Consider the following 15,086-nt stretch of genomic DNA (forward strand, 5'->3'; position numbering starts at 1 on the left):
CATCCCACAGTGTGTGCACAGGCTGCATCCCACAGTGTGTGCACAGGCTGCATCCCACAGTGTGTGCACAGGCTGCATCTCACAGTGTGTGCACAGGCTGCATCCCACAGTGTGTGCACAGGCTGCATCCCACAGCGTGCACAGGCTGTCTCCAGGTGTGCACGGGCTGCATCCCACAGGTGTGCATGCCTGGGAAGGAGTGGCTAGAGAATCTGGCAGAACAAGTTTTTGGTTGGTTTTTTGTGTTTTTTTTCAAAGCAGTGGAAAGATAAATCAAAGATGAAACCACAAACCTGTAAAATGAATGCACGCCATTGTTCCTTACTGCATAGAAAACCCTTCAAACGCAGCTCACGCTGAGGTAAAACACAAGCAACATGGCTGCCTGTGGTCAGACCTCTCCCCTACCCTAGAACAGACAGTGGACACCTTGAGTTTGTACTGATTGTGGGGTTGGCTGTCATTTTCCTGTGATCAAAGAAGACGCGGAGCAGAGAAGGAGCTGAGGGAGCCCTGCCCTCAGCTGCCATTTGCCGGTCACTGATGGACATCCAGAGTGACCCGGTTAGACTGCTTGGTTAGTAACAGATGCCTCGTTCACACTAACCTGAGCAGACAGGAAGTCACTACACAGTGCCACAGTGTATCAAAGGACCCAGAGAGATACAGAGTTCCTCAGCACCCTGCTGCTGCCTTGCTGAAGCTTGCTACTGTTGTGCCTTGTAGCAGCTCCCAGGCTCCGTAAACCACCATGCAATCAGCTTGGTGGTGCTGGTCTCATGTCCCACAATTTTAATGGAGGATCAACTGGCCCACCATGGGGCAGGCTGCTTTCCTGTTAGACTCAGCCATTGTGAAAGGTTCACACTTCTTCCAACAGCACTTCACGTCCATCCTAGCCTCACGCCACCTGTGAGTGGATAAGCCAGGCATGGGGCAAGGGTGGCTGGCACTGTTTTTGATGAGCATGGTGGCAAGAAGCACAGTTCACATTTGGTCCTGCACTGCCTCCTGGTCATCCCCAATTTGGCCCCATTTTACCTGAGTTCTAAGGCAGCCTTGTGTTCCCTGCCACTGCACATCTTCCTGCCACGTGGACCTTGGATCTAGACCGAATGAAACATCACAGGACGGAAATGGTTGGCATTAGACCTAAACCACCAGTCCTTCCACTTAATAGCTATAAAATGCATACCTGGTGTGTACCTAATGAGGTTTTAGGCAGATGCAGAGCATCATGTTTTAAATCCCTGGTATATAATGTATATACAGTTCTGTGAATTTCTTTCGCTTAATTCAGTAATCTTCAAACTGGAGAGGGGTGGCTATAAATAAGAAGGAGGGAGAGACATGATAGAACTTTCTGAAAAGCATTTCAGCCTCAGCTGCTTTGCAATTATCCCGAGTAGACATTAAATAATTTAGGTCTGTGGACAGAGCCATGGAAGCCACACTGTGGTGGATGCAGCTCTTGCTTCAGAGATGAACCAGCTATTGGTTCGGGGAACCAAGGATGAATGCTTTATGGCTTTAGATCAATTACTGGCATGGCTGCACGGTCCTTCTTCCTTGCTCCCTGGATGTGAGATTCCCAAAGTTCAGTCCGATCACTGGGTCAGCGGGTGCAATACTTTGGCACTGTGATCTGCACAGACATGTTGCTGTGGAGAGATGTGCAAAACATGGTAAGCCATGGGCTTTTCTTATAAACTGTACTCTGTGGAGTTTCTACTGTGAACATTGTGCCAAATTTTTATATGAGTTATCTAGTTCCTTCCTTTGAGAATTTTCCCAGTTTGGGAAACTGAGGCTCAGATGAGTAAGTTGCCTGGTCACAGCATTGGAATATAAGCTTGGATCAGTCTTGTCCCAGCACCTTTTTTTCATAACACCATGCACAGTACTGTTTCTCAACAGCTTGGTTTTGTTGGGAGATTTAGTGGCTGTAGTTCATCTGAATGAGGCTGCCCACATAGACTCCTGTGTTTTAATTAATGTCTGGTCTCTCTTTAGTGGAACTGTTTGGGAAGGATTAGGAGGTGTGGCCTTGTTGGAGGAGGTGTGTTACTAGGGATGGTCTTTGAAGTTTCAAAAGCCTGTACCAGGCCCAGTGTCATTCGCTCTCTGCCTCCTGCTTGCAGATCAGGATGCAAAATTCTCAGCTACTGCTCCAGCACCCTGACTATCTGCTTCCCAGCATGATGTTAGTGGACTAACCCTCTGAAGCTATAAGCAAGCCCCAAATAAGTGTGTTTTTTTCCCCTGAGTTTCTTTTATAAGAGTTGCCGTGGTCATGGTGTCTCTTCACACTGGCAGGAAAAAAAAGTTGTCTGGGAGAACCTATGCTTTGAGTGTCCCTTTTAATAAGTACATGTCCACTCTCATTTGTACCTCCAGCATGAAGAGACCAAGGGTAGTAAACACCCGGACATCCCAGATCTTAAGTGACAAAGAAAGAGCTGGGAACAACCTGGACATGGCAAAAGGCTGAGTCCAGACAATAATATTTCTCGTCATCTAGCCCATCACAGGCCCCAACGTAAAGTGATGGGGGAGTATGAAAAGAAAATTCATGAATAATAAACAGAAGGTTTCCTGGGGCCTGAGAGCTCTTCTAACGGATTTAGAGGCTGCCAAATGGAGTAAGGTTGGACCTGGGAAGGAATATAGAAAGAAGCTAGACCTTTCGTACTTCTTTAAACTCATTGGTTTTTCCCAGCTTAGTCCAAGTGTGAGCAGTTTGAGTGTGTATCTGCCTAGTATTGTGTGGGTGTGCGTGCAAGATATTTTCTCCATTCCAGTTTTTTTTAAAGCATGCTTAGGTATGGTGAAAACTCCTCACATGTTAGAAGAATCCTTCCCTATTAACCTGTGAGTCAGTCATGGGGATTTTTGTGCCCTCTAAACTAATTTCATTTTCTTCTGTGTATTCCGCTGTACTCCAGACTAGGTCTCCCTGAGGGATCAGATGTTTAAATTCGATGTTGTAGGCAGAAGGCATAAGTTAGGTGGTAGAGTGTTTGCCTGGCATGCATAAAGGCCTGGGGTCGACCCCAAACAGCACGTAAATGAGATGTGGTGACAGATACCTGTAATCCCAGCTACTGAGAAGGTCAAAGGTTAGGGGTACCCTCAGCTACATAGCAAGTTTGAGAGCAACCTGGAATAAATAAGATCCTGCCTCCAGAAAGCAAAATAAAGTTTTTTAATTACACATTTTAAAATTGAGCATAGAAGACAGAAAGATGGCTCAGGGGTTAAGAGCAATGGCTACTCTCCTAGGGGACTTGGGTTCAATTCCCAGCACCTTTATGGTGGCTCACCACCAGCATTGACTCCAGTTCCAGGGATCGGGTGCTCTCCTCTGGCCTCCTTGGATATAAAGCATTCAGGTAGTGCATACTATACATTCCAGAAAAAAACACTCATGCTCATAAAACAGAAATAAATAATAGCCTTAAAATGATTTTTTTATTCAAATTACACTGCTCTGGTTTAAAGGTATAAGAATCTCAAATATGTCTGTTTTATTTCCCTTCTGTCTTTCAGCTCCAGGGCTCCCTGAAAAGAAAACAAATCGTCAACCTGTCTCCTGCCAACAGCAAGCGCCCCAATGGCTTTGCTGACAGCTCATTCCTTGACATCAAAAGGATCAGGGTTGGGGAGAACCTTCCTACAGGTCAGGGGACCCTCTCGGTGAATAATGGACAAAGTCATATGATGTCAGGGCCCTTGCCCATGAGCCAAGCACCTCTGAGAAAGACTAACGCTCTACCACTGCCTGCGCATTCTCCTGGCAACAACATGTTTAACATGGGCTTAAAGGAGGTGAAGAAAGAGCCCGGGGAGACCCTGTCTTGCAGTAAGCACATGGATGACCAAATGACACAGGAAAGTGTTTTTACTAATAGGTTTGGAGATGACCCTGGAGACCAGCTGATGGATCCCGAGCTGCAGGAACTGTTCAACGAACTGACCAACATCTCGGTGCCACCCATGAGCGACTTGGAGCTGGAGAACATGATCAATGCCACCATTAAGCAGGATGACCCGTTCAGCATTGACTTGGGTCAGCAAAGCCAGAGGAGCACACCGAGACCCTCGCTGCCCATGGAGAAGATCGTTATCAAAAGCGAATACTCACCTGGCTTGGCGACACAAGGCACTTCAGGCTCTCCCCAGCTGAGGCCCCCATCTGCCGGCCCCGCGTTTTCCTTGGCCAACTCTGCTCTCTCCACTTCATCCCCAATCCCCACAGTCCCCCAGAGTCAGCCTCAGCCCCAGACAGTGTCAGGAGCAAACAGGGCCCTACCAAGCTGGCAAGAAGTCTCCCACGCCCAACAACTCAAGCAGATAGCTGCAAACCGCCAGCAGCATGCGCGGATGCAGCAGCAGCAACAGCAGCAGCAGCAGCAGCAGCAGCCACCTCCCAGCTGGCCACCCTTGCAGTCCTCTGCTGGGCCATCCCCAGGGGCATTTGTGCAGGAAAAAATCCCCAGTCCTTCCTTTGCCCAGCAGCCATTCAGCCCACAGGGGTCACCCATGCCTGGGGTGGCTGGCAGCAGCAACCAGCCCAAAGCAGCAGCCAACTACACATACAAAGCTAGCCCCTCAGCTCAGGCTGGACACCTGGATGTGCTTCTGCAGCAAAAGTCTCAGGATCTCAGTCGAAGTTTCATTAACAACCCACACCCAAGCCTGGAGCCCCGCCATGGCAACACCAAGCCTTTGTTCCATTTTAACTCAGACCAAGCGAACCAGCAGATGCCTTCTCTTCTGCCTTCCCAGAACAAGCCTCCTCTTCTGCACTACACACAGCAGCAGCAGCAACAACAACAACAACAACAACAGCAAGGCTCATTGGTAGCTCAGCAGCAGCAGCAGCAGCAGCAACAGCAGCAGCAGCAACAGCCACAAAACTCATTGGTAGCTCAGCAGCAGCAGCAGCAACAGCAGCAGCAGCAGCAAGGTTCAATGACAGTGCAGCAGCAACAGCAGCAACAGCAGCAGCAGCAGCAGCAGCAGCAGCAGCAGCAGCCATCCCAAACCACCCAACCTTTATCAAGCCAGCCTTTGCTAAGGTCACCCTTGCCACTTCAGCAAAAGATCATACTTCAGAAAATGCAGAACCAGTCCATCACAGGCCTGGGATATCAAGTCACTCAACAGCACAGACAGGTAAGGGCTCCCACAGGTGATTCGTTTGGTTATTATGCTTTATGTGTATGGTGAGGCATGATTAATGCCAGAAAACCCTGTGGTCCTCCTAGGGGCTTGATTCTCTTGGTACATCCTGATACGATGCCATTGCTTTGGAGTGCTGTAATGATCAGTGGTTCTTGCAACTAATGCCTTGGTGATGAATCCAGTTGTCAGTCATATCCTGATATGGTCTCAGTGTTCATTCATCTAACCAGAAAATCAGATCAATATGCACTGGCTGCAACTATGGAAAGGCATTATGGGTAAGGTTGAATGTTGGAATAAGGCTAGACATGATGTTGAGAGTGGTCACTGATGTGGCCAACGGTTGTGTTCACTCCTCAGCCCTGCTGATATACTCCCACAGGACTCCATGCTCGTCCGCAGACACCATCCATAGGCAGGAACAAACACCTTAAACCATCACTTTAACACAAGAAGAATACTGACATGAGCACTCAAAGGCCTTCTCCAGCTGGTGGAAGTCAGGAATGGCTTCCATAAAAATAATTACGGCTGGGTGAAATGGTAAAGGGTGACATAATCATGGCTAAGGCAAAAGAAATACTAAAAATAGAAATAAATCCATAATTGTCTTATACCCTTTGGTTTTACATTAAATGGACGTTTAATTTTACCCTGGCAAACAGTGTCAAGAAATGTGTCATTCCTACAAAACATGTGCTGGTGAGTAAATGCTGATCCCCAGGAAGCTTGACAGAGGAGCCTCTTCCTGAAAGAAAGGAAGAAGCTTGAATAGTGAATTGGTTGTGTTGTTGGGCAGCAGGTGTGCATTGTCATAGGGCAGCAGGTTGCACAGCAAAGAGTGGAATATCACAGGCTGACAGCTGGAGGGGCAAAAAAACTGAAGTCCAAAGTAAAGATTTCAGCTCGTGTGTGTGTGTGTGTGTGTGTGTGTGTGTGTGTGTGTATGTGTGTACATGTGTGTGTATCTACGTCTCTGTGTGTGTGGTATGTGTGTATCTATGTCTGTGTGTGTGTGTGTGTGGTGTGTGCATGTATTTGTGTGTGACCCTAAATACAAACTAAAGATTTCAGCTCCTAAATGTGTGTGTATCTATGTCTCTGTGTGTATCTGTGTGGTGTGAGTGTGTGTGTGTGTGTGTGTGTGTGTGTGAACCTAAATACTAAGTAAAGATTTCAGCTCCTATCTGTGTGTGTCTGTGCGTCTCTATGTGTGTGTCTCTGTGGTGTGTGAATCTAAGTAGAAAGTAAAAATTTCAGCTCCTATCTATGTGTATGTGTATGAATCTGTGATTGTGTGTGTGTGGTGTGTTTATTTGTGTCTGTGTGTCTGTCTGTGTAGTGTGTGTGTGTGTGAACCTAAGTACAAAATAAAGATTTCAGCTCCTATCTGTATGTGTGCATGTGTGTGTGTGTGTGTGTGTGTGTGTGTGTGTGTGTGCATGTGTGTGTGGTGTTCTAACTATGAGCACTGGAAAGGACTTGAGTAGATTTGTATATATTTTACAACATTAACATGACATAGTAATCATATGGTCCTTTTATAAAACAGAAATTTTTAGTTGACTTACAAACACATCCCAAAACTTTCTTCCAATGCCACATATAGGCATTTTGTTCTGAGTGAGCGTGGGTTCAAATTCGTTCTTGACATTCCTTGCTGTGCTTTCTCGCACAACTTTCAGAAGCTCTCTCAGCTGGTCCTCAAAGCTTTGGGAGGAGTAGGAGTGGTTAAAATGGGACCTGCTGGGTTTGTACGGCGAGTGAAAGAAGGTAATCCCCAATCCAGACTACACATGCAAAGTGCCATGATAATCAAAAGATTGCCTTAATGAGGGTGCACTTGTGAACGGGAGGCTTGAGATTAGTACAAGCTGTACTAGGGGTGTGAATCCTAACGTGTAAACAGTACTGCAGAAATATGAGAGAACCGCCGCTGATTCTTCAGCTGTCCAGCGCTGTGACTCGTGTGCAACAGCTCAGTCTCTCTGACCTAGATTTACAACCATAGAAACCATCAATAATGAGCTAGTAATAAAATATATGTCTTGGTAACTTACCCTGCAGAGAGGCTGGCTTCCATCTCCTTGGCTTGAAGTACCTCATTAAACTCATATGAGGGAATTATTCCCCTCTTACAAGCCAGAGAACTGAGGTACAGACAGTCTCAGCATCTTTCTAAACCCAGGTGCTCAAAAGTAGAGCTGGAGTCTGATGTGGCTTCAGAGCCATGCATTCAGCCACTAGGAAATATAGCTCATGGGTAGGACTGGCTTGGAAGCAAATGGCCGTAGTAGATTATATAAGGACTGTCAAGAAACTATTTTTTCTAGTATTAATCCCTAGTATAATAATCTATATAAAAGATTAGGGTCTTTGGAGACAGACTGTTCCTGACTTCCAGCCTGCAGAGCTGTTAACAAAAAACTTTCTAAAATCTGTGTCACCCCTGAACTTCCTCATGATAAACATCTGTGCGCCTAACGAAATGTGCAGTTAACAGCAGGAGTGTATCTGCGGCATTCCCACCACCAGCATCCTCCATTTTACTCCTAGGCCCACTGCTGGTATCACCAACTGGGCACATCTTTCCAGCCTCACCTCTCCATCCTCAGCCTAGCGTCTAGGACCCAAGCACATGAATCCATGCTGATAGCCAAACCAGGAACCGTCTCCCAGTGTTCGAGACCATCCCCACATTTCTCAATGAGTGCACCAAGAAAATATTCCTCTTTTTAAAACAACCTTGCGAAGTGGCAGACATGCTGAGAGCACGTCAGGCTAAAGATCTCTCCCACACTGCAGCCAGTGGCTTTCCATTGAACGCTTCATCCCAACGTATTGGTTTATCAGGACTCAACATGTTTTTTTATTTCCAAAAGATCTTCCCCGCTGAACTAAAAATGCTTTCTTTTTCAAAGCCATATGGCCAGTTGCCTGAAAGTGTGAACATTTCTGTCCTAACATTGGATCTAAGCAACTCAAATGGATTCTATATTTAGGTTAGAATTCTCCATGTCTGAAACTCCTAGGAGGGAACTCGGCCAGTGAATGGATGGTTTGTTGTGACTGAAACGCAAATTTATACATTCTCCCTCAGTAGAGAGCCAGGTTCCTCAATCAAATCTTAAGAGCCTCAAGCCACTCTCCCTGCCTTGCCAAGAGGATCCTCCACATTCTATGTCAACCCTTGGTGTCACTCAAGCAGCTGGCCTGCCCTCCTTCCCACCTTCTTACAGGAATTTAGCATAATGCCTCAAATACAAGTACCCAGAAAGTTTTTTCATGATGTACTAAGTACTGGTGGAAGAAACAGCTTAGCTCTAATATTCTGACACTATTTCTAAGCACTATTAGCCAATGAATGTACAGACGGGGGATAGTAATTTTGCATCAAAACTCTTTTATAAATGAAAAAAATCATATTTAACTCAAAGTTATAAAATATAACATCTAAGCCTCTGCTGAAGGGTTATCAAACTGAGCCAGCACCAGAAATTTGATTCGGAGATAAAAGAAGTGATTTAAAGAGCTAACAGTCTAAGAAAGCTAGGAAGCAATCAGTATAGAGACCAGAGGAGGTGACAAGCCTGTGGCCAAAGGTGACTATAAGGGCTATGAAATCTGGGTAGCAGGTAGGGAGAGACCCAAGAGAAGTGAGGCAATTACTGCAAAGGGCCTGTGGCCATTCATTGATTTTTGTTATGGCAGACCTTGGCTGCATCTTGCCAAGAAGGAAAAAGGTTGACACGGGATAATTATGGATATCAGAAGCAGGCCAGAAGCATTGCATTCACATCTTCATTTTATCTTTGCTATTGTATCATTCATCTTTGAAGATTACAAAACATTTGGTTTTAATTCTTCATGAAATTAATGCTTAGATCAAGACACAAAATGAATTTCTCGATGTCATTCTGACCAAGTGCTTTGAACTCTCAGAGCTTTGGGAGAATTCACAGACTTGCCTTCTCCGAATCTATGGAGCTCTTCAGTCTCCTCATCTGTCCCACCAGAAATCTAGAGTCAAATTCCAGGCTAATCTCAGATCTACTTCCAGGCTAATCTCAGATCTACTTCGTTCATAACACTGGTACCACCTTGAATTCATGCATTCATTCACTCAAAAATATGGAATGCCTACTGTGTGCCAGGCTCAGTTCTAAATTTGGATGCTACAACTGAAAGCAAAGATGAAGCGTAGAAATGGTCAGTGGTTGGCACATGCCTTTAACCCCCAGCACTCAGGAGGCAGAGCAGGCAGGTCTCTACAGAACAACTTCCAGGGCAGCCAGGCCTACAAGAGAAAACACCAAAAGAAGAAGAAGAGGAAGAGGAGGAGGAGGAGGAAGGGGAAAAAGAAGAAGAAGAAGAAGAAGAAGAAGAAGAAGAAGAAGAAGAAGAAGAAGAAGAAGAAGAGGAAGAAGTCTAGCATCAGTGATAGGGGCTTGTAACTCTAAAGGTTCTTTTGGTTTTGTTTTGTTTTTAGTTAAATAATCAGGTAAAATTTTAACTGAACCATTTTTCTTCATATTACAGACATACCCTGGTCTTGTTTCTAGGTTCATGTGCATCCCAAGTAAAGATGAAAAATAATGCACTCGTGCGCGTGCGTGCGTGCGTGTGTGTGTGTGTGTGTGTGTGTGTGTGTGTGTATACACACATGTGTGTAGTGTAGGATTATGTGTGCAAGTGACCATGCATGTGGAGGCCAGTGGTCAACCTCTGGTGTTGTTCCTCCAGCCCTATCCTGTCCTAGGCTGGCTTGCCAGAAAGCTTCAAGGACCCAACTGTCAGCGCCGCCCCAGCACTGGTATTCCAAGCGCACTTGGCTTTTCATGTGGCTTCTGAAACTCAGGCCCCAGTGCTGGTACAACAGACACTCTACAAACTGAACTATCAGCCCGTGAGTTATGTTTCAATTCAAAGACTATGAGGCTTGATTAGGTGTCTTAAACTATAAAGAAACATCACTCGTCCTTTTGCTTTATCCATTAGAATTTATGAACCTGGTCAGAGTCACTCCCAATTCTACGAATAGATAAAATTGTAATTGTGCATTCACTAATTCATGTGTTGTGAACATATCAAGGACCTACAGCCTATGAGGAACTGTGGATTAAAGATTAGAAGACCCTCTTTAGGTGCACTCAGCCTAAATTCTTGGGCAGGCATGGACCTCCTCAGCAGTGGGCTTTTGGAGGAAGCCTGAGTCTCTGCCTTGCTTTCCCCATTTTCCTAGACACGTATACCACATCACCTCAATCCTTCACAATGCAGCAGAAGCAGAAGCGCAGGGACCTTCCTCAGCCACCACGATCACTCTTAAACATGCTAGTGTATCCTTTCACAGAATAGAATCTATTGGTTATGAACCTCATTTCCATTCAATTTTTATTATATTATTCTGGTGTTTTTTTCCTCAGGGCAAAATGGAGTGTATTAGCACAGAGCACCAACTCCTGCATCCATTGATAAAGAAATGATCACAATAATAGGGGAGGATGTCAGCCTTGAACCATTCATTCTACTCAAAGTCCAACTCCACAGTCTGGGGAATCGCTTCTTTTATTCTTATCTGGAGGCCTTTGTAAGTGGCATGCACCCACAGGAGCAGTTACTGCATTAAGGGGGTCATTTAGCCTGTTGAACATCAAGTTCTGAACCAGGGAAAGAAAGGCTGTAGGGTTAAGAAGTAGATTTCATCCTACAGTTGGAACTGCAAGAGCATTAATGGAAAAACCTAACAGACATTTCAGTGTGATGTGCATTCATATAGCAACGCCGTCTCCTCTGAAGCTATTCGAATCTGTTTTGCCTTTTCTAAGCAGTTGTCAGTGGCTGTTTGTGTGCTAGAAGGGCTTCTTGGTTTCTTCTGGTGAAATCCAAGGAAGTTAAAACAAAACAACAAAAAGCAACACACACATATAGAGCACTGTTGGTAAATTTGCACAGTTGCAGTTTTGTTAGAGATAGGAAGAAAGACATGAGATGTAGAGGGCGTTTACAATAAAGCATTTGAAGTTAGAAACAAAACTGTACAAATGTTTAGCCTGCTGGGATGGGAGAGGTGTCACATGAGGCAGTCATCTCACTGTTCTGTTTCATTTTTATATTGTGTTTCAGCCATGGATATTTACATGTGCATTTTCTTGAGACAATCACACACACACACAGAGAGACAGAGACACACAGAGAGATGTAAACATTAATAGACAAGTACAACTCTGATGGAAGTTGGTGAATTTGAATTGTATTCTCCAAGCAATAAATCTAGTGGTGAAAAATAGTGAAAAGCCAATAGCTGGCACAAGTGGGCACATGCCTCAGGATCTGAGCTTTGCTTCGCATCTCCACTCTGGGTCTTTATCCAACTATCCTCCTCCTTGGTTTTACTCTTTTCTTTCACTCTTTTGTTAATGAAAAAAAAAATTGGCCTAGACTTTCCTCAAACTTCCCCAAGGCAACCATTGAAAGGGACAGGGGGAGGATGCCTAGACAATGGACTCATTGTTGGCAGTGAAGGTCAAGAGATGTTACCTGAAGCATGATCCATGTTAGGGAAAGCCATTAGACTGGGGTGTTGGCAGGCCCACCACCATGTCCCACAATGCTCAGAAACAAATAATAAAGGATACATGATAAAGGAACATGCCCGTGGGCACACATACCCAGAATACTTTCTGGCCAATCTTCCTTCTTGCTAAATGCTATCTAGTCCCACCCACTTCCTCCCAGTCTTGCCAATACTCAACGTAGGCATTTAAAGCAGTAGTTAGAGCCACACAGCAGTGGCACACACCTTTAACCCCAGCACTCGAGAGGCGGAGGCAGGTGAATCTTTATAAGTTTGAAAGCAGCCTAGTCTACAGAATGAGTTCCAGGATACCCAGAAACAACAACAACAACAACAACAACAACAATAATAAATAAACAACAACTGGCAGTTGGGACAGTTCTTTACAAAGATCTAAATGGCCTTCATTTTTCTGGGACAAACCCTAATTTCTTGTGTTACTCCTCATGCCCTGTAGGATCCAATTCTACTCAAAGTCTGCAGGCTCATAGCTTCCATTCCCAGGCCTCTCCTTCGCTTGATACCCAGCCAGCCATCTTCCTCCAGATGTACTCTGCTCTCTGCTCAGTCCTTAAGTGAGTGCCCTGACTCATCTCTCTTTCCCTCTACACAGATCCTTCTGCCCAAAACAATGTTCTTTCTACTCTGGCCACGAAAGATCTCTTGACCTCCTGTCCCCTTTGCTGTAGCAGCTCCCTCTACTGCCTGTCCCCCTCTTTTAGTGCTCATGTCCCCCTCTCACTGTTGGCTCATCAATGCCTTCCTAACTAGACCACAAGCTAGCTGAAGACAAGGATTGTGTCTGTGACTCCCACCCCCTTGCCCTGCTCCCTAGCCTACCTTTCATATTACAGGCAACCAAGCACACATTTGCTGACCAAATGATTGACTCAGTTGCCTCATCATTCTGTCTGCTGTTCTGGATACCCAGAGACAGTGAGGCATGGCGCTCTGGTCTTCAGAAGGCTCAGACAGTTGGCCCTCGCCTCTTCTTCCATACTGAGTCAGAGTTCTAGCCTTCCAGTTTCTGTTTTCAGAGCTGGAAGCCACAGCATTCACTCTCAGCTCTTCCACGAGCTCAGCTGCTCTGTGGGTTCTGAAGGGGAGCGTTTAATGAAGGCTGGACCCACCTATAATGTACCAACAAAGAGAATCTTATCAGGATGTTTCAAGCAATTGTTTGCTGTCATGTTGGAGGCAATGAGAAGTCATGGGGGAAACTGCGTGAACTGTTTGTAAACACAGGTGTAGCTTGTGCCCTTCACATGGTAGATCCTAAACATTGGCTCACCTTTGCTCTCACTTTAGCTGCTACAGTATAGAGAACACCTGAGTCAGGGCCACAGCTCACACAGGAACAGTGAGCCTGGAACCCAGCAGAGACTCTGAAGTGCATTTGCCATGGGTCTGGGCGGCACCTGCTAACGCACATGTCTTTCCCACCGTTCTCTCCATTGGCCGTCACACACCAGCTCTTACAGCCCAGTGTGGGTACCCAGATCTAGCTCTGCGGGGCTTGTTTCATCAGCACAAGTGTCTTATGCCTTTACTCTGTCTTTTTGGTCTATTTTTAAACATGGCAAACCAGATCCTGAAAACCCCACTTTTTATCATTTTTTGCTCCCTCTCAACTCCATTTTGAATGAGAGGCAGAATACAGCAGTCATTACTGTACAGTTGCACAGCCATGCCCATCTCTCCCTCCTCTGTTGCTGCTGCTATTACCCATACGCTACTGCATTTCTCCCTCAGATTCCCTCTTTTATTAAAAAAAAAGTATTTTGATATTAAGATATAATTAAATCAAAATAAAAATATAACTGCACTATTATTCCTCTTCCCTTTCCTCCTATGGACTATTTTGTGAATACCCCCAGCCCCTTTCTCTCTCAAATTCATGGCCTCTGTCTCTTTAACTGTTGTCTCTCACACACTCTCCTTTTGAAATACAGAACTACAACCTCTTACTCCATATAATGTTACTTATATGTATATGTTATAGAGACTAACTACTTGGCATAGAATAACCTATTGGTGTGCTCCTCCCTGGAGCAGACTATTTCTCCTCATCTCAGCACTACTCCACTGCCTGTAGTTCTTCGTCTGTGCTGCGGCCCTGAGCACGTTCCGCGTTAGCATGCCTTCCATTGGTACCGTCCTAGTTCAGGTCTTGTGTAGGCAGCCATGTTGGGGAGTATAGCTTCTCTGACATTTCTAGGAAGCAGTCTCACATTCAACTTCCTGTTTTCCTGGCTTTTACAGTCTTTCCGCCGCCTCTTCCTCAAGGTCCCCTGAGTTTTAGGTGCAAGAGTTGCATTGTAGATATGCCAGTTGTAGACGGGTACCACATTGGTCGTTTGCTCTCTGCCTTTTGACGGGTTGCGTTTTCCTATAACGGTCTCCATCTTCAATCTCTGTCTTTACAACCACTGTATCCCTCCGCCACAGTATCTGGACAGGAAGCAGTTCTCCTTTGCTCCGTATTTCTCAGGGCTGAAGCCAGGGGCTGGGTTCCAATAACCCCTGCAACGTGGCCAGGGTCCCCAGGGAACTGGAACTCAGCTTTGCCCTGGAGGCAAACTCCACAGGGATCTGCTTTACCACTTCACCTCTCCTCCCTAGAAATGCTTTTCCCCAGCACTGCCTGGTCTGCACCACCTGTGGCCTCCTGCCTATCATCTCAGACAGCTTTGCACGGAGGCTTCTCTGAGTGCCCGTGTTGCCGTGATCCCATCCCGAAAATGTGAAACTGGCTTAGTTTCCGCTTCTGCTTGTGCCCGTCATGTGCAAAACTTTCAGCGGGGGATTATCACACCGTACTATCATTGTGGTTAGGCCTGTGGTCAACAAGATCGTGATTTCCTAGAAATTGGACTAAGGAATTATTATTTCTCAACCTAAACAAAACATCCCATGCTTCTTATCACATTCACTGACTTCCACTTTAAATTATGATTAAGTTCATAGATTTGTTTTTTAGCCCCACACAAGACTTTGAAAATCCTAAAAGCCAGAGTCTTCATGTAATTGAGGTATTTTCTTGCTTTTGTTTTCCTCAAGAGCTGAAATAAACTGTCAACATGTGGGCAGGGGGAAAGAGGAAAAGATGTCACTTTCGTCATTTATGGGCGCTGCATGTGGTGCTTGCCATCAAGTTCCCAAACGTAGCCATACCTGGCACCCCCTGCCTTCCTCGTGTCAGGAAACGCATATAAGGTCTCCTTACAACAGGTGAAGAGTTCCGTCCTGCCAGCAACATTTACCCTTTCCCTTAGCCACAGTAGGGCTAGATAAGAATTTTGACTAAGCCTTCACCAGTGTT

At 45.6% G+C, this 15,086-nt stretch overlaps 1 protein-coding gene across 2 annotated transcripts in view; it reads left to right on the forward strand.

Annotated features, from left to right (window-relative positions):
* MAML2 (mastermind like transcriptional coactivator 2) overlaps positions 1 to 15,086 on the forward strand; it is a 321,954-nt gene that overhangs the window by 221,927 nt on the left and 84,941 nt on the right. For both annotated transcript variants that reach the window (XM_084783550.1, XM_084783551.1), the window contains exon 2: positions 3,550 to 5,178. In XM_084783550.1, coding sequence (XP_084639676.1) covers positions 3,550 to 5,178 — 1,629 coding nt within the window. The remainder of the gene's footprint in view (positions 1 to 3,549; positions 5,179 to 15,086) is intronic.

The sequence above is a fragment of the Acomys minous genome (assembly GCF_964271855.1).
Source record: "Acomys minous genome assembly, chromosome: 5".
Taxonomy (NCBI): Eukaryota; Metazoa; Chordata; class Mammalia; order Rodentia; family Muridae; genus Acomys; species Acomys minous.